This window comes from Microcaecilia unicolor, chromosome 1 (genome assembly GCF_901765095.1).
Source record: "Microcaecilia unicolor chromosome 1, aMicUni1.1, whole genome shotgun sequence".
Lineage (NCBI taxonomy): Eukaryota > Metazoa > Chordata > Amphibia > Gymnophiona > Siphonopidae > Microcaecilia > Microcaecilia unicolor.
The window spans coordinates 1089511-1113873 of NC_044031.1; the positions used below are offsets into that span (position 1 = coordinate 1089511).

A 24363-nucleotide genomic window follows, 5' to 3' on the forward strand; every position below is an offset into this window, starting at 1 on the left:
ACGATCTAAAGGAAATCACCAATGAGATAACCAAAGCTTCCAAATCATGCACTCCTATGCGGATGCATTTCAGCTAAAACTTAATGCAGAAAAAACACAATGCCTTATACTTACCTCACAACACAACACAAGTAAATACTCCACCATAACAACCCCAAACTTTACCCTTCCCGTCTCTAACACTTTGAAAATTCTTGGAGTCACCATCGATCGAAATCTCACACTTGAAAACCATGTGAAAAATACCACCAAGAAAATGTTCCATTCCATGTGGAAGCTCAAAAGAGTAAAACCTTTCTTCCCAAGAGCTATTTTTCGAAACCTGGTACAATCAATGGTACTATGCCACCTGGACTATTGCAATGCACTTTACGCTGGCTGTAAGGAACAGATTATCAAGAAACTTCAAACTGCCCAAAATACCGCAGCCAGACTTATATTTGGAAAAACAAAATATGAAAGTGCAAAACCCCTAAGAGAGAAACTACACTGACTCCCAATCAAAGAACACATCAAGTTCAAGATTTGCACGATTGCCCACAAAATCATTTACGGAGACGCCCAGTCATACATGCATGACCTTGTGGACCTCCCACCTAGAAATGCCGAAAGATCTGCCCTTACTTTTCTTAACCTGCACTTCCCCAGCTGCAAAGGACTAAAATACAAACTAACACATGCGTCCAGCTTTTCCTACATGAGCACGCAACTGTGGAACGCTATACCAAATCACCTGAAAACAATCAACAAAATCATTAACTTTCGCAAATCGCTGAAAACTCACCTTTTCACCAAAGCCTATCACAAAAATCCATAACCAATTGTAACATATCATTACTCATTCCTCGCGATGATTGTCTTTTATAACAGCTTTATTAGACTAACTTACTATCCTGATATATCTTTCACATCAATTGTATTTTTTGTACCCAGATTTGGTGATGCCATAACAGGTCTTTGTAAGCCACATTGAGCCTGCAAATAGGTGGGAAAATGTGGGATACAAGTGCAATAAATTAAAATAAATCTTTCCTTTCTCCAACTTAATTCCATTGACCACTACCCTCTGGCGTCTGTGAACCAGTTTCTAATCCAGTTCACCACTTTGGGTCCTAACTTCAGCCTATTAAGTTTATTCAGGAGCCTCCTATGAGGAACTGTGTCAAAGTCTTTGTTAGAGGAGTGTGGTAGCCGTGTTAGTCCACTCTTAAGGTTATCAATAGAAATCAAACAAAATAAAACATGGAAAAGAAAATAAGATGATACCTTTTTTATTGGACATAACTTAATACATTTCTTGATTAGCTTTCGAAGGTTGCCCTTCTTCCTCAGATCGGAAATAAGCAAATGTGCTAGCTGACAGTGTATATAAGTGAAAACATTCAAGCATTACTATGACAGTCTGACAGGGTGGGAAGGAAGTATGCATGGGGACATCAAAGCATATCATTGATATTCTAACAGGATGGGTGTGGATAGGTGAGAGGAGGGTGCCAGCAGGGTTCCCACGCCTGTTGGTCAACATTTTACAGGACCAGGACACTGTACCAGTGACTTCACAGTGAGAATCCTGAAAGGTAACTTTAAAACCATACAAGAACGTAAGACCTTTGAAGTCAGAATGATTGAATATTTTAACACCCAACAGAAAGGACTTAACAAGGATCTGGGGTTCCTAGCCCATTATAAACCATAAAGCTGTATGTCTCTGTTGATCACCCTCCCCTCACCTATCCACACCCATCCTGTTAGAATATCAATGATATGCTTTGATGTCCCCATGCATACTTCCTACCCACCCCCCTCCTCCCACCCTGTCAGACTGTCATAGTAATGCTTGAATGTTTTCACTTATATACACTGTCAGCTAGCACATTTGCTTATTTCCGATCTGAGGAAGAAGGGCAACCTTCGAAAGCTAATCAAGAAATGTATTAAGTTATGTCCAATAAAAAAAGGTATCATCTTATTTTCTTTTCCATGTTTTATTTTGTCTGATTTCTATTAAAAGTCTTTGTTGAAATCCATGTAGATTACATTTAGTGCACGACCTTGATCCAGTTCTCGGGAAGCCCAGTCAATGAATTCAATCAAATTTGTTTGGCACCATGTTGCCTCAGATCTTGTAACCCATTGGATTCCAGGAAATTTACTATCCTTTTCTTCAGCAATGCTTCCATTACTTTTCCAATAACCGAATTGAAGCTTACTGGCCTGTAGTTTCCTGATTCTTCTCTTTCATCACTGTTGTGAAGAGGGATCACATCCACTCTTCTCCAATCCCGCGGAACTTCTCTTGTCTCCAAGGATTTATTAAACAAATCTTTAAGAGAACCCGCCAGAACCTCTCTAAGCTCCCTCAGTATCCTGGGATGGATCCCGTTCGGTCCATGGCTTTGTCCACCTTCAGTTTTTCCAGTTGTTCATAAACACTTTCTTCTGTGAATGGTGTGATATCCACTCCATTCTCATATGTAGCTTTGCTAGTCAATAGTGATCTTTCTCCAGAATTTCCTTCCGTGAATACAAAATATAGTGGTTCATAGAATGTTTCAGTCTCACAGTTCCATTTTTAGTCTTCCTCCTTTCACTAATATACCTGAAAAAAATTCTTATCTTCCCTCCTTACATTTCTAGCCATTTGTTCTTAAGCTTTCGCTAGTCTTTTGGCTTCTGTCACGAAATGCCTAACCACCTGCCGGGGGTTACCACGCGACCACTTAGAGGGTCTATCCCCAGCACAGCTCAGGTCCACCTGCACCTGCTAAGTGGCCCCGGGTTCAGGCCTTAGATGTTGCCTCAGTTGAATTGGATGCGGATGATACCCCCCCCTTTTCTGAGGACTCCCCCCCCCCCCTGAGGTCACTGCCCTCCTTTCAACCCCACGGTGTCCTTTTTATTTAGAAAAAAATTCTGTAGAGCCTTCTGGTTTCGTGTGCCGTGCCTCACTGCGCATGCTTGGAGTGCCTTCCCAGCTGCCGCGCGACCGCGCTACTCAGTTGTTTTTTCTCTGCTAGAGGAGCAGAGTTTTTCCTTGTGACAACTTTTTCACCTGGGAAAGAGCCTTATTTTGTGCCTTTTCGCTGTTCCCCCCCCCCCCCCCCCCCCCCCATTGTTTTTCTTTTCTTTTCTTTGATTATTAAAAAAAAAAAGTACCTTTATTCTTTTCTTTTCTTTTTTTTTTGGACCTACGTTCAAGTTTTCTTTTGTTTTCGTCGCAGGCTGCACTTAAGTCTGCTCGGTCGAGTTACTCCATTTTTGTGCCTTTCTTTTCTTTTATTTATTTTGATTGTATATTGTTGTTTTATTTTGTTTTAGGCCCCTGAGGCAGGTACTTTGCTGAAGCACGGTGCTGTGTCCGGCATTATAAGAATAAAAGTTGTTTTTACTGTACTTCCGTCTTCCTGTTGTTTTTTGGAAGTGCCCTGCTGATCGCACTACTCATTTGTTTGGACTTTTTCACGTAGTGGACCATAGTCTCCCGCTTCTGCGGTCTTCTCTTTCTTTTCTTTTAGGCACAATTGAGTCTTTTAATTTAGCCGAAGCTGTCTTCCCTTCCATGTCATCGAAGATTCCCAGTGGCTTCAAATGTTGTACTCGTTTCAACCGGACCATCTCTGCTACTGATACACATTCTTGATGTTTTCAGTGCCTTGAGCCCGACCACAGCCCGGCAAATTGTGTCTTTGTCTTCGTAGATAGGCTTCACACTTAAGGAGCCTGGTTCCTCCGGGAAACGGATCTTCAGATCAATCTCCTGGAGCTCAGAGCGATCAGGAATGTTCTAACGGCTTTCAGAGATTGGCTGTCCAACCAAATTATCCTAATTCAGTTAAGTTGCAATGTATTACACCAACAAGCAGGGGGGCACTGGATCTCACCCTCTGTGTCAGAAAGCCGTTCAGATGTGGCTCTGGCCACGCCGTCATGGCATGTTTCTACAAGCCTCTTACCTGGCAGGCATAAACAACGGCCTGGCCGACAGACTGAGCAGGATAATGCAACCTTACGAGTGGTCTCTGAATATGGGCGTAGCTTGCAAAATCTTCCAACCTTGGGGCACCCCCTCGGTGGATCCTTTTGCCACTCAATTCAACCACAAGGTCCCTAATTTCTGTTTCAGGCTTCAGGCCCACGACAGACTAGCGTCAGATGCATTCCTCCTTCATTGGGGACTGGTCTTCTGTATTCGTATCCTCCCATACCTGTAGTGGGAAAAACGTTGTTGAAACTTGAGCAAGTTCACAGAACCATGATCCTGATCGCGGCCCTCTGGCCGTGACAGATTTGGTTCCCTTTTCTTCTGGAATTGTTCTCTGAAGAACCTTGGAGATTGGAGTATTTTTTCTGACCCTCATCACGCAGAACAAGGGGTCACTTCTACATACTATCCTCCAGTCTCTGGCTTTCACGGCCTGGATGTTGAGAGTCTAGAATTTGCTTCATTGGGTCTTTCTGGTTTCCAGGAAAGATTTCACTAAGAGGTGTTACTCTTTTAAATGGAGGAGGTTTGCTGTCTGGTGTGACAACAAAGCCTTAGATCCCCTTTCTTGTCCTACACAGACCCTACTTGAATACCTTCTACAGTTGTCAGAGTCTGGTCTCAAGACCAACTCCGTAAGAGTTCACCTTACTGCGATTAGTGCTTTCAATTACCGTGTAGAAGGTAAGCCTATCTCTGCACAGCCTTTAGTTATTCGCTTCATGAGAGGTTTGCTTTTGTCAAAGCCCCCTGTCATATCTCCACCAGTGTCATGGGATCTCATTGTCATTCTCACACAGCTGATGAAAGCTCCTTTTGAGCCACTGCATTCCTGCCAGCTGAAGTACTTGACCTGGAGGGTCATTTTCTTGGTGGCTGTTACTTCAGCTCGTAGGGTCAGTGAGCTTCAGGCCTTAGTAGTGGATGCACCTTAACTAAGTTTCATCACAACAGAGTAGTCCTCCGCACGCACCCTAAGTTCCTGCTGAAGGTGGTGTCGGAATTCCATCTGAACCAGTCGATTGTCTTGCGAACTTTTTTCCCCCATCCCCATGCTCACCCTGGCGAAAGCAGCTCACACACCTTGGACTGCAAGAGAGCGTTGGCTTTTTACATGGAGCGGTCAAAGCCCTTCAGACAGTCCGCCCAATTGTTTGGAGTTGTCATCGGTAAACGCACCATTTCCAGTTGGCTAGCAGATTGCATTTCCTTCTCTTATGCCCAAGCTGGGCTGACTTTAGAGGGTCATATCACGGCTCACAATGTCAGAGCCATGGCCGTGTCAGTGGCCCACTTAAAGTCTGCCTCCATTGAAGAGATTTGCAAGGCTGCGACGTGGTCTTCAGTCCACACATTCACATCTCACTATTGCCTTGAGCAGGATACCCAAAGTGACAGTCGGTTTGGGCAATGTTGCAGAATCTCTTTGGGGTCTAGATTCCAACTCCACCCTCCTAGGCCCTTTTTTGTTCTGTTCCCAGGCTGCACTATCAGCTAGTATATAGTTTCAGGTTGATCTCAGTATGTCCTCACCGTTGCGAGGCCCAATTGACCAATGTTTGTTGTTTTGGGTGAGCCTGGATGCTAGGGATACCCCACTTGTGAGAATGATTCAGCCTGCTTGTCCTCGGAGAAAGCGAAGATACTTACCTGTAGCAGATATTCTCCGAGGACAGTAGGCTGATCATTCTCACAGTCCCGCCCACCTCTCCTTGAAGTTGTTTTTCTTTTTCTTTTTTCTTATGCTGTTGGACTAAACTGAGGATCTCGGTCATATGGCGGAGCGCAGCATGCGCACCTGAAGGCTCTAGAGAATTTTTTTGTTGGCTATTTTGTCGATTCACGGGCCAACGTGGATCGTCAACCTACTTGTGAGAATGATCAGCCTGCTGTCCTCGGAGAATACCTGCTGCAGGTAAGTATCTTCGTTTTCCCAGAACATCTCTGGAGTCCTTTTTAAAAATCGGTGTTACGTTGTTCACCTTCCGATCTTTGGGTACTGTGGACAATTTTAATGACAGGTTACAGATCACTAACAGCAGATTAGCAATTTCATGTTTGAGTTCTTTCAGTACCCTGGGGTGCATGCCATCTGGTCCAGGTGACTTACTACTCTTTAATTTGTCAGTTTGGCTCAGTACATCTTCCAGGTTCACAGAGATTTCTTTCAGTTCCTCTGCATTGTCATCCTTAAAAACCATTTCCGGTACAGGTAGATCTTATATCTTCTTCCATAAAGACCGAAGCAAAGAATTCAATCTCTCCACTATGGACTTGTCTTCCCTGCGTGCCCTTTTTGCTCCCTCATGGTCTCTTAACTCTCTTGGCTCTAACCCTCGACTTCTCTTCACCACATTGAACTCTCTCCTCAAGGTGCCCCCTCCCCCAACTCCCCTTTCATTATCTCCTCAGACCCTTGCTGAATTCTTTCACGACAAGGTTCAAAAGATAAACCTTGAATTCTCTACCTCGCCGCCTCTCCCTCCACTAGTCCGTTCCCCTCTCTCTCCTTCCCCTCATTCTTTTTCCTCCTTTCCTGAAGTTACTATAGAGGAAACTACACTTCTCCTTTCTTCCACAAAATGTACCACCTGTTCCTCTGATCCCATTCCCACCCACCTTCTTAATGCCACCTCACCTGCTCTTATTCCTTTTATCTGTCACATTCTCAACCTCTCACTTTCCACTGCAACTGTCCCTACTGCCTTTAAACATGCTGTGGTTACACCTCTCCTTAAGAAGCCTTCACTCGACCCTACTTGTCCCTCTAATTACCGACCCATCTCCCTCCTCCATTTTCTCTCCAAATTACTTGAGTGTGCTGTTCACCACCGCTGCCTTGATTTTCTCTCCTCACATGCTATTCTTGACCCACTACAATCTGGTTTTCACCCTTTCCACTCAACCGAAACTGCGCTTACTAAAGTCTCCAATGACCTATTACTGGCTAAATCCAGAGGTCAATATTCCATCCTCATTCTTCTTGATCTTTCCACTGCTTTTGACACTGTCGATCACAGCATACTTCTCGATACCCTGTCCTCACTTGGATTCCAGGGCTCTGTCCTTTCCTGGTTCTCTTCCTACCTCTCCCTCCGCACCTTTAGTGTTCACTCTGGTGGATCCTCTTCTACTTCTAACCCTCTGCCTGTCGGTGTACCTCAGGGTTCTGTTCTTGGTCCCCTCCTCTTTTCTATCTACACTTCTTCCCTTGGTTCATTAATCTCATCCCATGGCTTTTCCTACCATCTCTATGCTGATGACTCCCAAATCTGCCTTTCTACTCCTGATATCTCACCTTGCATCCAAACCAAAGTTTCAGCGTGCTTGTCTGACATTGCTGTCTGGATGTCTCAACGCCACCTGAAATTAAATATGACCAAAACCGAGCTTCTCATTTTTCCCGCCAAACCCATCTCCCCACTCCCCCCCCCCCCCCCCCCCCCCCCGTTTTCTATTTCTGTTGATGGCTCTCTCATTCTCCCTGTCTCCTCAGCTCGAAACCTTGGGCTGATCTTTGACTCTTCTCTCTCCTTCCCTGCTCATATCCAGCAGATCGCCAAGACCTGTCGTTTCTTTCTTTACAACATCCGTAAAATCCGCCCCTTTCTTTCCTAGCACTCTACCAAAACCCTCATCCACACCCTTGTCACCTCTCGTTTAGACTACTGCAATCTGCTTCTTGCTGGCCTCCCACTTAGTCACCTCTCCCCTCTCCAATCGGTTCAAAACTCTGCTGCCCGTCTCGTCTTCCACCAGGGTCACTTTACTCATACTACCCCTCTCCTCAAGTCGCTTCACTGGCTCCCTATCCGTTTTCGCATCCTGTTCAAACTTCTTCTACTAACCTATAAATGTACTCACTCTGCTGCTCCCTAGTATCTCTCCACACATCCTTCCGTTCACCCCTTCCCGTGCACTCCGCTCCGTGGATAAATCCTTCTTATCTGTTCCCTTCTCCACTACTGCCAACTCCAGACTTCGCACCTTCTGTCTTGCTACACCCTACGCCTGTCCTTTCCTCTCTGAACACACCACCCGAACTCTCGTCCACGCTCTCATTACCTCTCGCCTTGACTACTGCAACTTATTCCTCACCGGACTCCCACTTAGCCATCTATCCCCCATTCAATCTGTTCAGAACTCTGCTGCACGTCTTGTATTCTGCCAGAACCGATATACTCATATCACCCCTCTTCTCAGGTCACTTCACTGGCTTCCAATCCGATACCGCATTCAGTTCAAGCTTCTCCTTCTTACCTACAAATGTACTCAATCTGCTGCCCCTCACTACCTCTCTACCCTCATCTCCCCTTATGTTCCCACCCGAAACCTCCGTTCACAGGACAAATCCCTCCTCTCAGTACCCTTCTCCACCACTGCCAACTCCAGGCTCTGCCCATTCTGCCTCACCTCACCCTATGCCTAGAACAACCTTCCTGAGCCCTTACATCAAGCCCCCTCCCTGCCCATCTTTTCAAGTCTCTGCTTAAAGCCCACCTCTTCAATGCTGCCTTCGGCACCTAACTCTTACCTTCAGGATATCCAGACTGCCCCAATTTGACTGCCCCTATCGAATTGACTACTCGTCCTTTAGATTGTAAGCTCTTTGAGCAGGGCCTGTCCTTTTATGTTAAATTGTACAGCGCTGCGTAACCCTAGTAACGCTTTAGAAATGTTAAGTAGTAGTAGTATGCCTGGAATAAACTTCCTGAGCCCCTACGTCTTGCCCCATCCTTGGCCACCTTTAAATCTAGACTGAAAGCCCACCTCTTTAACGTTGCTTTTGACTCGTAACCACTTGTAACCACTCACCTCCACCTACCCTCCTCTCCTCCTTCCTGTACACATTAATTGATTTGATTTGCTTACTTTATTTTTTTTTTGTCTATTAGATTGTAAGCTCTTTGAGCAGGGACTGTCTTTCTTCTATGTTTGTGCAGCGCTGCGTATGCCTTGTAGCGCTATAGAAATGATAAATAGTAGTAGTAGTAGTACTAACAGTCCCATGGATTTCCCCACAAGCTTTGTGCTTCTGATATACATGTTCTGTGAGTTTTTGCCTCTGCAACAAGTTTCTCTTCATATTCTCTTTTAGCCTTCTTTATCAAGGCTTTCCATCTAACTTGACAGTGCTTATGTTGCTTCTTATTTTCTTTATTTGGATCCTTTTTTTTTTTTTTTAATTTCTGGAAGATTTTATTGAACATTGACAAATGTACAAACATCAGCAAAAACCATCGAACAAAATCAGCACATAAAATCCAACGAGAGCTTATCTCCTCAGCCCGAGGAAAGTATTTGGTGCCAAATGTCAACAAGATACCCTGAGCAGTCAGTATCTTCAACTTTTTCAACAGTTTTAGAAATATCCCTACAACCCTTACCCACAAAATCCACCCCCCCCCCCTCAACACCCCACACCCCTCAGAGCATCAGAACCCCACTAACCTTGTCGTCTCCTCGTTCCCCCCACCCTCCACCCCGCCGGGCCTATTAACAAGAACAGTTCTTCAAGAAGGGCTCCCACAGGCTCTCCCACTTCGCCACAGTACGACTTTGCTCGGCACGAAGTCTCTCCCGCTCACAGATATACCACAGCTTATTCAGCCAACGCACTTTTGAAGGGACCTCGGGAGCCTTCCAGTGTGCTGCCAGTACCACTCTCGCCGCCAACATGGCCTGCCTGGTCAATAGCCCCTGAGATTTGGTAAGGCCTGGTGGTTTTTTAGAAAAGAGAAAATACTCCGGAGACCACTTAACCGGCCTCCGGTACCAGCGTTGTAATCTATATTGGATGGATTTCCAATATGCCCTAATTTTTGGGCAAGACCACCAAATATGACCCATGGTGCCTCTCTGGCCACATCCTCGCCAACACAAGGGGGATGCATCCGGGAACATGTGGCACAGCCTCGCAGGTGTCAAGTACCATCTATAAAGCACTTTTAGCACATTTTCCTGAAAGGGAACAGCAATCGATACCCTCGCCCAGCCGTTCTCCCATTCCGCCCAATCAGCCTCGTCAAAGGTAACCCCTAGCTCTTGATGCCAGCGCTCCCTATGAAGTAAGCTGGGGCGAAGTTGCTGGCTCAGGTGAGAATAAAGGCAAGTAATGAGACCTCTGGTAGTCCGAGAATCTTCGCAAAGATCTTCAAGAAAAGAATCATCTCGCAAAACTATCGAGCGAATCTCTCGAGAGGACAGAAAATGCCGTAGCTGCGTATACGCAAACTGGTCTTGGGGCAGAAGCGAAAACTGTTCCCTGAGTGAGTCAAATGAAATCAAGCGATCATCTTCAAAAAGCTGGCCCCAAGACACCAATCCCAGGGAGGCCCAACGAGTAAAAGGCCCGGGCTGAAGCCCGGGGGAAAAAAGCGGGTTATTAGCTATAGGCGAAAACCGAGAAAGCCTCCCCTCAGACTTAGTGAAAAGGCCATCCCAGTAATAAAAGGTGGACGCGATGGAAGGACTCAGATCGCCACCCAAGCCTCTAAACCTGTTAGGAAGCCATATCAAGGAGCGAAGAGAGCGAGGTCCTATCTCGGCCTGTTCCATATGTACCCACAACTTTTGAGGGTGAGCCTGAAACCACTCTAGGGCCGATCGCGCCTGAGCAGCCTTGTAATACCACAAGATGTTAGGAACGCCCAACCCTCCCTTCTTCCGTGCCCCATACAACAACGCCCTAGGCAGGCGTGGACGCTTATTAGACCAGACGAACCTAATCAACCGATCCTGCAACTTGGATAAGTAGCTCCTGGAAATCCGCAACGGTAATACCTGAAAGATATATAATAATCTAGGCAAAACATTCATCTTTAGCGAAGCAATCCTGCCTAACCAGGATAAATCAGTGTTCTCCCACCTATCCAAGTCCCTATAGATGGATGTTAACAAAGGAGGGTAGTTGGCCGAAAACAAGTTCTCAAGACCAGGCGTAATGGTAACCCCCAAATATTTGAGGCCTTTTGTAACCCAACGAAAAGAAAAATTTGCTTTTAAAGAGTCCAAGACCGGAGACGCAATCCCCATAGCCAAGGCCTCAGTTTTACTCATATTTAGTTTAAACCCCGAAACCTTAGAGTAGGCACTCAACTTCTGCATAAGGTTCGGGAGGGAAAGCAAAGGCCTAGTCAAAGAGAGCATGACGTCATCCGCGAAAAGGGCCAATTTATACTCCTGATGACCCACCACAATTCCTGTTATATCGGGATCCAAACGGATAGAGACCGCCAGAGGCTCCATCACCAAGGCAAACAGCATCGGGGATAGCGGGCATCCCTGTCGAGTACCACGGTAAAGTGAAAACCCCTGCGAATTGCCACCGTTTATACGGACACACGCGCTCGGGAGATGGTAAAGAGCCTCCACCCACCTGCGAAACCCCGGCCCCACCCCAAACCTATCTAAAACCTGGAGCATGAAAGGCCAGTGAACGCGGTCAAAGGCCTTCTCTGCATCCAAGCCCAACAAACAGACCGGGAGTTTATTCTTCTTTGATATATGGATCAGATGGACCATACGACGAACATTATCCATAGCTTGTCTACCAGGGACAAAGCCTACCTGATCTGGATGTATTAAATAGGGCAGGACCTTTGCTAGTCGGTTGGCTAACACCTTCGCTATGATCTTTACATCAGAGTTTAATATAGAAATTGGACAGTAGGATGCACATTCCGTCTTGTCCTTGCCAGGCTTTGGGAGCACCGCAATCCAAGCTTCCCGCATGGAAGAGGGAAAGTCCTCTCCCGATAAAGCTGCATTAATTAGCTCGGTCAGCAGAGGAGCCATCTCCCCCCTGAAGGTCTTGTAAAATTCGTTAGGCAGGCCATCAAGACCCGGTGATTTCCCAGATGGCAAAGCTTTAATAACCCGCGACACTTCCTCCACGGTGACCTGACCGTCCAATCCTTCTTGCTGAGCCACAGATAGTTGCGGAAGGGAGTGGGCCAAGAGAAAGTTACTCATCTCCTCCATAGACGGATTAATATCAGGAGAGTACAGCTCTTGGTAGAACTCCTGGAAGCGCTGACGTATCTTTCCCGAGGAAGACACATATCCACCCCTGCCATCCCCAACTTTCAAAATAGTGCGATCGGTTTTTCGCTGTGCCAACTTGATTGCTAAAGCCCTACTGGGTTTGTTAGCCTGAACGTATTGGGAGCACTGATACCTGGCATTAACAAATTGCAATTGAGTGGAATAGATGTGATCTAATTTTAACCGAAGACCCTGAATCTCTCTTAATGTGTCCACCGAATGTGAAGTCTTGTGGTCTGAAAGAGTTGATAAACGGGACAAGCACCCCGCCACCTCAGCCCGCTGTTGCCTAGCCCTAGAGCCAGCCTTCTGTAAGAAATACCCCCGTGAAACAGCCTTCAGGGCATCCCAGACCACTCCCAAGGCTGGGCCCGAATTAATGTTAAACTCTATATACTCCTTGAAGAGCCGTCTGTAGCCCCCAAGTATCTCTTCATCCTTCAATAGGGTGGTATTTAAGGTCCACCTCCTATCCCTGTCCTCCCTCCCAAGGGAGGGCAAGCAGGTCCAAACTGGAGCGTGGTCCGAGAGAGTGCAAGTACCAATGTCCGCCTCCCATCCAGCATGAGTTAATGAAATGTCCAGCAACACATAGTCAATTCGCGAGTAAGTGTCGTGGGAGTGGGAAAAAAACGAATAATCCCGAACTCGTGGATGTATAACCCGCCATGCATCAACTACTCCAATATCTCGCACAAACTGATTAAAGGCGTTAGATAATTGACTATCCACTGCAGATGACTTACCCGACCTATCAAGGTCTGGATGTAACGTAGCATTAAAGTCCCCCCCCAACAATCAGCTTACCCGAAGGACATGAAATGATACGACCCACTATCCTCTCGAAAAAACCCGCTTGACCCTCGTTCGGAGCATATAAGGAAACCAGATTAAGAGCCTCATTATCAATTGTAAGATGTACAGACAAATATCGCCCCTCTGTATCCCTCTGCACCTTGCCCACTTGGACCTGCAGAGACGAGTGTAACAATATCGCAACTCCCCTTTTTTTAGAGCCATCGGATGCAGAAGCGCAAAAAACCGTCGGGTAATAAGGTGAGGTCAGGTACCGCTCATGATCCCTTCGCAAGTGCGTCTCCTGGAGGAACACCACATGGGATCCCAGATGCACCAATTCCCTGAAAACTTTTTGGCGTTTTTGAGGCGAGTTAAGGCCTTTGACGTTATAAGACAAAAACTTTAAGGCTTTACTCATGAGTATGGTCTACTCGCTGCCAAGCAAAGCAACTGCAAAGAACATGTGGAACTAGCAAAGTGAGAGCAACATAAACAGTGAGAGCCCCCCGGACCCAGCCAAAACCAAAGCCTCCGACGAGGAAGGATCCCCCCCCCCTGCTATCTGCCGTACCCCCTCCCCCCTCCCCTCCCCCCAAGTCCCCCCCCCCCTTGACCGCTACCACCAGGCAGAGAACCCAACTTGTCCTTCTGCCTAGGAAAATGGAGCAAGGAGCCACAGTACCCCATGGCACACTCAAACCACCCCCCCCACTCACCCCCACATCTCTCAACACTTAACCGCCTCACACACACCACTCCTAGCATTTAAGCTGACCCAGCCTTAAAGTCTAACTCAACATCATCCCCATTACGTATACTTCAAGACCATTCTATAACAGCAATCATACATAGCAGTGAAACCCCCACTCACTCCACACAAGCCCCCTCCCTCCTATGAAGCTGTTTAAACGATCTCCATATCCCTTCTCCCCCCTACCCCAAACACATTTTCTAAAACAGATTATGAAAACATCAAGCAAAGCTACAAAAAGGGGGGGGGGGGGGAAAAGGGGAGAAACAACATATGATAAGTCCAAATGTTAGAGCGCCCACAGGCCTTGCTAACTGATAAGTCACAGAATAAAGGACTTCAGATTGATAGTACTGTTCACTTCCCCCTACGAGAAACACGTTTCCATCGCTGCAATTTCTCCATAGTATCAGACGCGAGTTCCACAGGAGGCGAAGCATGCTGCATCAAACCTGCTTCATGTAGCTTCTTCCAAGCCTCTGCCACCTGTCTCACCCGACATGCTGCCCCTTTAACAGTAAAACAAAGCGCGAAGGGGAAAGCCCAACGATAGGAAATCTTTTCTTTAATTAGAATGTCAAGTGCTGGCTTCATAGCTCTTCTTTGCGCCAGCGTGAATAACGAGAGGTCCTGGAACACCCCCACACGAGCCTCGTTGTATTCCACTGTGCCCGCCTGACGAGCACTTTGCAAAACTTTTTCTTTTAAAGGATATGAAGCAAATCTGGCAATTATATCCCGAGGGCGATTATCCTGTTGTTTTTTCAAAGCCCTATGTGCACGTTCTATAGCGATTTCACGAGGGTCCAACTCGGCTCCCATCAGCTTGCCACACAAAAGATTCACAATGGCGGGGACGTCTTCGCCATCTCGCGCCTCCGGAACTCCTCTGAAACGGAGATTCTTACGGCGGCCACGATTCTCCAAATCATCGATCTTGTACTGTAGATCGTCGCAAGCTGCAAACACCTGGGTAAGCCTTGTTTCCACAGTGCTAAGCTGCTCTCCTTGGTCGTCGACGCGGGCCTCCAGTTCTTCCACTCTGCCTCCAAGCTCGCGAATATCCACATTCATGGCATCGATCCTTTCCAGGATCTCCTCCTTAGACGATTGTATTTCTGCCCGGATTGCTTCCAAACTTTTCGCTAAGTTATGGGAAGCTCGCTGTTTGGGACTCTGCTCCCGCTGTTCTGCATGAGAAAGTGCCGATTCCGAATCGGACCCTGAAGGCCCCGCCGGCGACACGTGGCGCTGCGAGCCCCTTCCCTGTTGTCGAGCGGAGTGGCGCTCACCATCCCTTCTGGATGCAGCCCCCGATTTGCTCATGGCTCCCGCTGCTGTTCCCTTATCGGGCACTCGCTTTATCTCGCTGGAAAGCGGCCAAAGTTAGCGAAATTCTGGGGGAAGAGTGAGGAGCTAAGAATTCAAGCGGCCATCAAGCACCGTGACGTCACTTCCTTCTATTTGGATCCTTTTTTATGCTTATAGTATTGCATCATATCTTATGCTATGAGTTTATCTTGTTGGGCAGGCTGGATGGACCGTACATGTCTTTATATGCTGTCATTTACTATGTTACTATGATCTGGACCCATGACATAGGCACATCATCAAAACATGGTCACATATCTCCACTTTGGATTTCCAATATTTGATGTGAAATTGTGATCAATAAAAAATGTTTTCCCTGATGGACTATTAAGTGGTGTCTTCTTGTGTCCTTCACTTTGGCCATCTCTGCTGCAGACATTTGTTCTTCAGTGTTTTGGCTCATGTACTTGCACCAGCTAGTAATTTATAGAGTACTGTAGAGTAATAGCTAAGAAACCCTTCTGTATGACATGTATGGTTCTGTTTAGTTTCAGTTGTTGTTGATTGGCCTACCTTTAACTGGTTTGTTTTACTAGTTGTTGGGTTCTTTCTCTACAGCGGAATGTGAGAAGTTGATGGAGTTATACGAGCGTCTGGAAGAACTTGATGCTGCAAAAGCAGAGGTGAGAGCCTCCAGGATCCTTCATGGTTTAGGCTTTACACCAGCCATGCAGAGGAAGAAGCTAAAGGACTTCAGTGGAGGTTGGAGGATGCGAGTTGCTCTTGCCAGGTAGCCAAATTTTTGGAAGTCTTATTATGTTCACAAGTTATATTCTAATAATATAGTGCTAGGAAGTGTTCAGTGTACTTTTAAGACACACACTGTAGAGAATCCATACTTCTTTGAATTCAGTTTCGTAAACATAGACAGATGGAAAAAACATGGTGTGGTTATCTGAAATAAGATAGCAAAGCCTTTTGACAGTATCAGACCTATGATAGATGACAAAGGGGTAAAAGGGGCACTCAGGAAAGACAAAGCCATATCGGAGGCAGAGTATTATTATGGATTAAGAGCTGGTTAAAAGATAGGAAGCAGAGAGTAGAGTTGAATGGTCATTATTCTCGATGGAGAAGGGTAGTTAGTGGGGTCCCTCAGGGGTCTGTGCTGGGACCGCTTCTTTTTAACATATTTATAAATGACCTTGAGATGGGAGTAACTAGTGAGGTAATTAAATTCGCAGATGACACAAAGTTATCCAGGGTTGTCTCGTCGCAGGAGGAGTGTGAAAGATTACAAGAAGACCTCTTGAGACTGGGGGATTGGGCGTCCAAATGGCAGATGAAGTTCAACGTTGACAAGTGCAAAGTGATGCATGTGGGAAGGAGGAACCCGAATTATAGCTATGTCATGCAAGGTTCCTCTTTATGAGTTACGGACCAAGAAAGGGATCTGGGAGTCATCGTGGATAGGACGTTGAAATCTTCAGCTCAGTGTGCTGCGGCGGCTAAGAAGGCGAACAGAATGTTGAGTATTATTAGAAAAGGGATGGAAAACAAGCATGAGGATGTTATAATGCCGTTATATCACTCCATGGTGCGACCGCACGTGGAGTATTGTGTTCAGTTCTGGTCGCCTCATCTCAAACAAGATATAAAGGAATTGGAGAAAGTGCAGAGAAGGGTGACAAAATTGATAAAAGGGATGGGACAACTACCCTATGAGGAGAGGTTAGGACGGCAAGGACTGTTCAGCCTGGAGAAAAGGCGGCAGAGGGGTGATATAGAGGTCTACAAAATAATGAGTGGGGTAGAGCATACAGATGTGAAGCGTTTGTTTACACTTTCTAACAATAATAGAACCAGGGGACACAAGATGAAATTAGAATGTGGTAGGTTTAAAACAAATCGGAGAAAATTTTTCTTTACTCAGCGCTTAGTTAGACTCTGGAACTCATTGCCGGAGAAGGTAGTGACGACAGCTGGCCTTGCTGATTTTAAAGGTGGTCTGGACAGATTCCTGAAGGAAAAGTCCATTGATCATTATTAAATTTGGTTTTTTTGCCAGGTTCTTGGGGCCTGAATTGGCCGCTGTTGGAGACAGAGTGCTAGGCTTGATGGACCTTTGGTCTTTTCCCAGCATGGCAGTGCTTATGTACTTATGTACTAATTCTGTGCATTGGTCTTCACCGAGGAAGATTTGGGAGAAATACCGAAGGAAAGAATTCATTTAATCTCTCCGCTTTGGCTTTGTCTTCCCCGAGTGCCCTTTTTACCCCTTGGCCATCTAGTGAGTGAACCGATTAGTTTGCCTGCTTCTTGCTTTTACAAATCCTGCAGTATTACAGATCCCAAAGCATGAAAGTCCCCCGTTTTGCCACAGAGCACTATATAACAGTAAGGAAATATGTTGTCTTTTATTTATTGCAAGCACATCTTTTTATGCCCTGAGTCTGTGATGATATTTTAATCCCAAGAGGACCCCCAGTCAGTCGTGTTTTTAAGAATATCTGTAATTCCTCAGCAATCCTCCAGACCGTTCAAGGCGCGTGGGTTATGCACTCCTACCAGCAGAGGGAGACTGAGAACACTAAAACTTCTTATACAAGTAGCCTGTGCAGACCTTCTACTAACCAGTATTTTCCCAGTCTCAGCAGAGGGTAGAAGTGTGCAGCCTGTGCAATGTACTCAGTCTGGTAGGCCCGTTTGGGGTTTCTGGGTTGGGTTGTAAATGTTAGAGAACCCACACTTGGATCTCTGTTACAGGGTGTAAGCCCTAAGGGGCTTCTTATTCCCTGTGGGGTGTCACACCTGGGTGGCCGGGTCCCTCTCCCTGTGCTCTTCCTCTGGAGGACTGCTTGACCTCAGCTATAGACCTCGTTCTGTACCCTTGAGGCGTTTAGGCATCAGCAACGAGGTTTAAAAAAAAAAAAAGTTTTTAAAAGGCGGCTATTTTGGCCGTTCTTGTGGCAGTCCAGAGAGTGGAGGAGTGGCCTAGTGATTAGGGTGGTGGACTTTGGTCCTGAGGAACTGAGTTTGATTCCCACTTCAGGCACATGCAGCTCCTTGTGACTCTGGGCAAGTCACTTAACCCTCCATTGCCCCATGTAAGCCGCATTAAGCCTGCCATGAGTGGGAAAGTGCGGGGTACAAATGTAATTAAAAAAAAATAATAATAAAACGTCTTCAAGGGCGTTCTTGTCTTAGGCGGTTTTGCCTATTAGTCTGTCAGAGCACAAAGCAACTGTTTGTTTTTATTGTGTTCGCGGCCATTATGTCTAAGCCGGCGAGGTGTCGGTTTTGCGTGAAGCGCAGTGTTGAAGTGAAAGGTGGCCAATGTAAATTTTGTGGGGAGCCTACGTTGTCAGCGCTCTTGCCCCCGTGCTTTCCCGAGTTGGCGGAGGTGTTGGGCGGCGATTTGACCGCACGTTCCGGGCCGGCAGCAGCAGGGCCGGTTTTGGCGGGAAACGCGGCCGTTTTGGCTGCGCGTACCGGGTCGGCCTCGACAGAGCTGTTTTTGGTGGGAAGCGCGGCCCTTTTGGCCTCTCATTCCGTACCGGTGCCGGGGGACCCGTGTGTGGCGGGAAGCGCGCCTACTTTAGCCGCGGATCATGCGATGGACCTGCCGCCTCGGGAGCGAGGGGGGTCCATCGCAGAGACTGCGGGAAGTGTTGTTGGAGCTTCAGCAGCGTCGGGGAGGGTCTGGTTTCCCCCCTGAGTTTGTTTGGTCTCTGTTAAATGCCTGGAGAGCTGGCTCCGCTTAGGCTGTTTGTTTCCCGGGGGCTGCTAGCTCAGAATGGTCTCTGCACTGGTCGGCGTTCGACCAAATAGTTCTAAAGTGGGGAATGCCAGTAGTGGATCTCATGGCGTCGGCACAGAATGCTCAGGTTCCTCGGTATTTCAGTCGGCGTCGGGATCCGCAGAGGAAAGGATTGATGTGTTGGTCCTTCCATGGCCTCAGCGGGTGTTGCTGTACGTGTTTCCCCCGTGGCCCTTTATAGGTCGAGTCCTACAGAGGGTAGAATGTCATGCGGGTCCGGTGTTGGTGGCTCTGAATTGGCCGCGTCGGCCGTGGTTCGGGGATCTGATGCGCTTGTTAGAAGGTGAGCCTCTGCGGCTGGGGGGGCTCGGTGCTGTTGTGTCAGGGTCCAATTGTCATGCCGGATCCGGCTCGGTTCTCTCTTAAGGTGTGGCCCTTGAGAGGGAACAGTTGAGAAGGAACGGGTTTTCCCCTCAGGTGATTCAGACGATGCTGCGGTCTCGCAAATGTTCGACGTCTTTGGCCTATGTGCGTGTGTGGTGCATATTTGAAGATTGGTGTGGGGACCGGGCTTGTGTCCCTTCGACAGCTTCTGTGTCATGCATTTTAGATTTCTTGCAAGATGGTTTTGAGAAGGGCCTTTCATTGTCATCTTTAAAGGTGCAGCTGGCTGCTTTGGCGTGTTTTCGGGGTACGGTGCAGGGCAGGTCAGTTGCGTCTTCCCCGGTTGTGGTCCGTTTTTTGAGGGGGGTGAAGTTGCTTCGTCCTCCTCAGCGGCCGGTAGTTCCTCAGTGGGATCTTAATGTCGTTCTTGACTCTTTGGCAGGTTCTCCTTTTGAGCCCTTGGAGTCTTGTTCAATAAAAGACCTTACTATGAAGGTGGTCTTTTTGGTAGCTATATCGTCGGCTCGCAGGATTTCGGAACTTCAGACTCTTTCATGTAGGCCTCCGTTTCTGTGGTTTTCTAAGGAAAAGGTTTCGCTGCGTCCAGTCCCTTCGTTTTTGCCTAAGGTGGTATCCTCCTTTCATGTCAATCAGGTGATTTCATTGCCGGTCTTGGGGGACCGGACGGGAGATGCTTCTCAGCGTTGTTTGGCGAAATTGGATGTGCGCAGAGTGTTGAAGGTTTACTTGCGCAGGTCGGAGGAATTCAGGTATTCGGACAGGTTATTTGTCCTTCATGGGGGGCCCAAGAAGGGAGCGGCTGCTTCTAAGGCATCTATAGCTCGGTGGTTGAAGGATGCCATCTCTTCGGCTCACATATTGCATGGCCGTACGGTGCCGGTGGGGCTCAAGGCACATTGCACTAGGGGGGTGGCGGCTTCTTGGGCAGAGAGTAGTTTTGTTCCACCGGTGGACATTTGCAGAGCGGCGGTGTGGTCCTCCCTGCATTCTTTTGTCAAACATTACAGAGTGGATGTACAGGCAAGGGAGGATGCCAGTTTTGGAGCTGCAGTCCTGTCCTCTGGGTTCGCAGGTCCCAGCCTTAGATGTGTTCACCGCTTTGGTACATCCCAAGCGTCTTGAACGGTCTGGATGATTGCTGAGGAAGGTGAAATTAGGCCTTACCTGCTAATTTTCTTTCCTCTAGATCCTCCAGACTGTTCAAGAGCCCACCCAGTGTATCGGACAGTTCAGTATGATATTTTCTTTAAACTTCAGTTGCTGATATTTCTAGTAGCTCCTGTGATTTGGGTCCTGGAGTTTTACTAAGGGCAGTTTGTGGTACCGTTTGTGCCCAGCTGCAGTTGAATTCCCCCCGTCTTAAGGGGAGGAGATCTGAGTGTGGATTCAGTGGTTTTGTTTAGGTGGAGGTGTTTTGTTCCTCTGCTTTGTTACTGTTTTACTGGTTAGTAGAAGGTCTGCACAGGCTACTTGTATAAGAAGTTTTAGTGTTCTCAGTCTCCCTCTGCAGGTAGGAGTGCATAACCCAAGCATCTTGAACAATCTGGAGGATCTAGAGGAAAGAAAATTAGCAGGTAAGGCCTAATTTCACCTTAATGAAGTAAACCTGCACGTTCATTGTGGGTATCCTATAACCTGGCTTGGAAGAGAAGTTTGGGAACCAGTACTTTTGGAGTGGAGGAGTGGCAGTAGTCACTGCAGTGGGCTTTGATCCTGGTGTCCTGCAGCTCCCTGTGACTTCGGGCAAGTCATTTAACCCTCTATTGCCTTAGGTACAAAAACTGAGATTGTGAGCCCAATAGGGATGGAGGAAGTACAGTACCTGCTCATAATGTGGGATTGTTCTCCACATTGAACTTGATGGTTAAGCGGATTATAAATGCCAGAATTAAATTAAATTACTACAGAATAATATGATTGAAAAGAACTTAGGCAGGCGCAAATTTTTTTTTTACTGGAAACAACCTCTTTATTAGGTTAGGAATAAGGCATGTTTTTGGGACTGCTGAGGTCTCATCTTCAAATAGAGAACCTTAGTCATGAAAGCAAACACGTCAAAATATTTGTTAAGCTGCTAAAATGGTCAGTCTTGGCTTTCTTTTAAACAGGGTAGGTTTCTAATAACACTTCGTTTCTTTTAAAAGTCTTTCTCATGTCTGAAATATGTCATAGTTCTTTGCTCATATGTATTTTTCTCCTGTAGAGCCTTATTTATTCGACCATTCATGCTTCTCTTGGACGAACCTACAAACCATCTGGATTTGGATGCCTGTGTGTGGCTAGAAGAAGAGTTAAAATCGTAAGTTTGGGTAGGCAGGGCCGCCGAGACCGGGGGGGGGGGGGGGGGGGGGGGGCAGAATTCCACGGCGCCAGGCCGCCAGTGCTGCAGTCCGCAGTCTCACCTACCTGCCTCCATGGCTCCGGGCCCCCTTCATTCAAAGCAGCAGTCACAGATCGCGTCTCTTCTGGCCTTCCCTCCCTGTGTCCCGCCCTCGCGGAAACCGGAAGTTATGTCAGATGAGGGCGGGACACAGGGAGGGAAGGCCAGAAGAGATGCGATCTGCGACTGCCACTTTGAATGAAGGGGGCCCGGAGCCGTGGAGGCAGGCAGGTGAGACCGCGGACTGCAGCGACAGGGGGAACGATGGGGGGCGGCAGCAGTGGGGGGAGCGGAGGCAGGACGGCCTTGCCCCGGGCCTGGCCTTGTCTCTTGGCGGCCCTGTGGGTAGGACTTCATTGTTGAAATAGTAGCTGAGCTCCTTATTCAGGATCTGTGGGAGCAGATTGTTGGGGTGGTGAATTCACCCCTGATGAAGGTGGCTATGTCCCCCCCCTCAGGAGGGTTTTGTGGGAACAGGGTGGTGGCTGTGCTCCCCCCCCCCCCCAGGGCCGACGAGAGGGGGGACAAAATTCCCCGAGGCCAGGGTCAGGCCGCCAGCGCTGCAGTTCCTGGTCTCACCTGCCTGCCTCCTCGGCTCCGGGCCCCCTGCATTCGAAGCGGCAGTCATAGATCGCCTCCCTTCCGGACTTCCCTCCCTGTGTCCTGCCCTCGTGGAAACCGGAAGTTACATCAGACGAGGGCGAGACACAGGGAGGGAAGACCAGAAAAGAGGCAATCTGCGACTGCCGCTTTGAATGCAGGGGGCACGGAGCCGTGGAGGCAGGCAGGTGAGACCGCGGACTGCAGTGATGGGGGGCTCTCGGCGGCCCTGCCCCCCCCCCCCCCTCCACACACACACACACACACAGGTGGAGAATATGTGGGAATGGATTGTCAAAAGTGGCTTCTGCACTTTGGCTGCATACTGGAGGCAGTTAACTGTAGCATAGGAGGGGAAAGTAGTAGGGTGAGATGTGATCTCTTGACTTGTTGGTATGTAACATATAAATGCTTTTATTTATTTTTTTGTGATAAGGTTTAAACGGATTCTCGTGCTGGTGTCCCACTCTCAGGATTTTCTTAATGGTGTGTGCACCAACATCATCCATATGCACAATCGTAAACTGAAATACTACACGGTGAGCAACTTGTATCCTGGCAGTGTTTCCAAGCATGATGAGGGAGTTTTTTCTGGTAGTGGGATAGGTCTGGTAGAAAGATTCAAGGAGTAACAAAAGAGAGGGTAATACAGCATACAAATATACAACACAGACAAAAAAGCACCACTGGGCCTTCAAGAAAGAGATAATATCCATCCTTTAAGACCAGACACGGGCCGTGTTTCGGCGCACAAGCTGTTTTGGATACTAGCCAGCTCTCAGCGTGATTGAAAGTACGTCCAGCGGTAGCTGGCAATTCACTTAGGATTTCTGCTTTTACATTGTGAAGATACACCTTGACCCCTGAGGCAGGCGCTTGTGCGCCGAAACACGGCCCGTGTCGGGTCTTTTTCACAATAAAAGGATGGCTATTATTTCTTTCTTGAAGGCTCAGTGGTGCTTTTTTTGTCTGTGAGAAAGATTCAAGGGCCACAAGAACTGAAGCAATTAAATCAGTAAGCATCTGTTTGGGGGAAAAAGAATTTCAAGTATTGGGATGGGATGATCAGTAAAATGGTGGAGTATTTAAGGATGGTTTTATGTACATCTTAGATTTTTTAAATCACTTTCCTGAGAAATAGATGAACTTGCTAATAACTGCCACAAATTATTCTTCCTGTGATAGTTATGGGATTATTCAACATAGCAGTTGGATTTAGCTCACACCTTTTTTCAGTTGTAGCCCAAGGTGACTTACATTCAGGTATATTAGGTACTTCTCTGTCTCCGGAGACGTAGTCTGTACCAGAGGCAGTGGAGGCTTAACTGACTTGCTCAAGGTCACAAGGGTGGCATCAGGCTGCTACTCCGCTCAGAAGAATGTTATATAACCTTTAGAGATTAAAACCTCCTTTCTTAGGTCAGGGCAGCATTTATTAAGCAGCATAGGAAGACATTGTGTGAACAGTCATTTTGTAATTTACCAGACAGTGGTACAGTTCTTCACAACAAAGTGCTAAGGAATCCTTTTTCCTCAGTGATCACCAGTGGAGGAAAGTAGCACTTTATGCTGCATTTGCTTCCTCTGGCCAACTCCTCTCTAGAGTTTGAATGTGTGGGGCTGCGTTACATAAGTACAGCTTCTCCGAGGACAAGCAGGCTGCTTGTTCTCACGACTGGGTTGATGTCCACGGCAGCCCCTTCCAACCGGAAGAAAACTTCGCGGGAGGCCCTGCACACAGGGCACGCCCACCGCGCATGCGCGGCCGTCTTCCCGCCCGTGCGTGAACGTTCCCGCTCAGTTTTTTTTCCTTTCCGCGCTGGAGAGAGACGTGTTCACGTCCCTCTCTTAGTCAGCCCCGGAAACCGGATTGCGGCCTAGCCCGCATTTTTTTTTTATTAGTGTACGCGTTCGCGTTATTTTTTCTTTAAAAAAAAAAAAGAGAGTTTTCGTCGTCGTTCTTAGTCGCGAGGACTCATCATCGCGGCCTTGTGGCAGAGCGGTCGTTTCTTTATTTTTCGGGTGTGCTTTTCACCGCCACCATCAACAATTTTGACTTCGCCGACACGATTTTTCCGTCGATGTCCTCGAAGGTCCCGAGCGGATTCAAGAAGTGTGGTTGGTGCGGCCGGCAGATCTCGCAGACCGATACTCACGCTTGGTGTCTCCAGTGCCTCGGCCCGGAGCATAATTCCAAGACGTGCACCTTGTGTTTCGGCTTACAGAAGCGGACGCAGATGGCGAGGCAAGTTCTGCGGGACCGTCTTTTTGGAACTTGCGCCGGCCCTTCGACGTCGACCTCGACGGCTGGGTCTGCGGTGCCAGTACCG

At 47.6% G+C, this 24363-nt stretch overlaps 1 protein-coding gene across 2 annotated transcripts in view; it reads left to right on the plus strand.

Moving 5' to 3' along the window:
- Window positions 1-24363, plus strand: part of LOC115461810 (ATP-binding cassette sub-family F member 2) — a 228516-nt gene that overhangs the window by 130761 nt on the left and 73392 nt on the right. For both annotated transcript variants that reach the window (XM_030191858.1, XM_030191868.1), the window contains exons 5-7: window positions 15507-15678; window positions 21257-21352; window positions 22470-22572. In XM_030191858.1, coding sequence (XP_030047718.1) covers window positions 15507-15678; window positions 21257-21352; window positions 22470-22572 — 371 coding nt within the window. The remainder of the gene's footprint in view (window positions 1-15506; window positions 15679-21256; window positions 21353-22469; window positions 22573-24363) is intronic.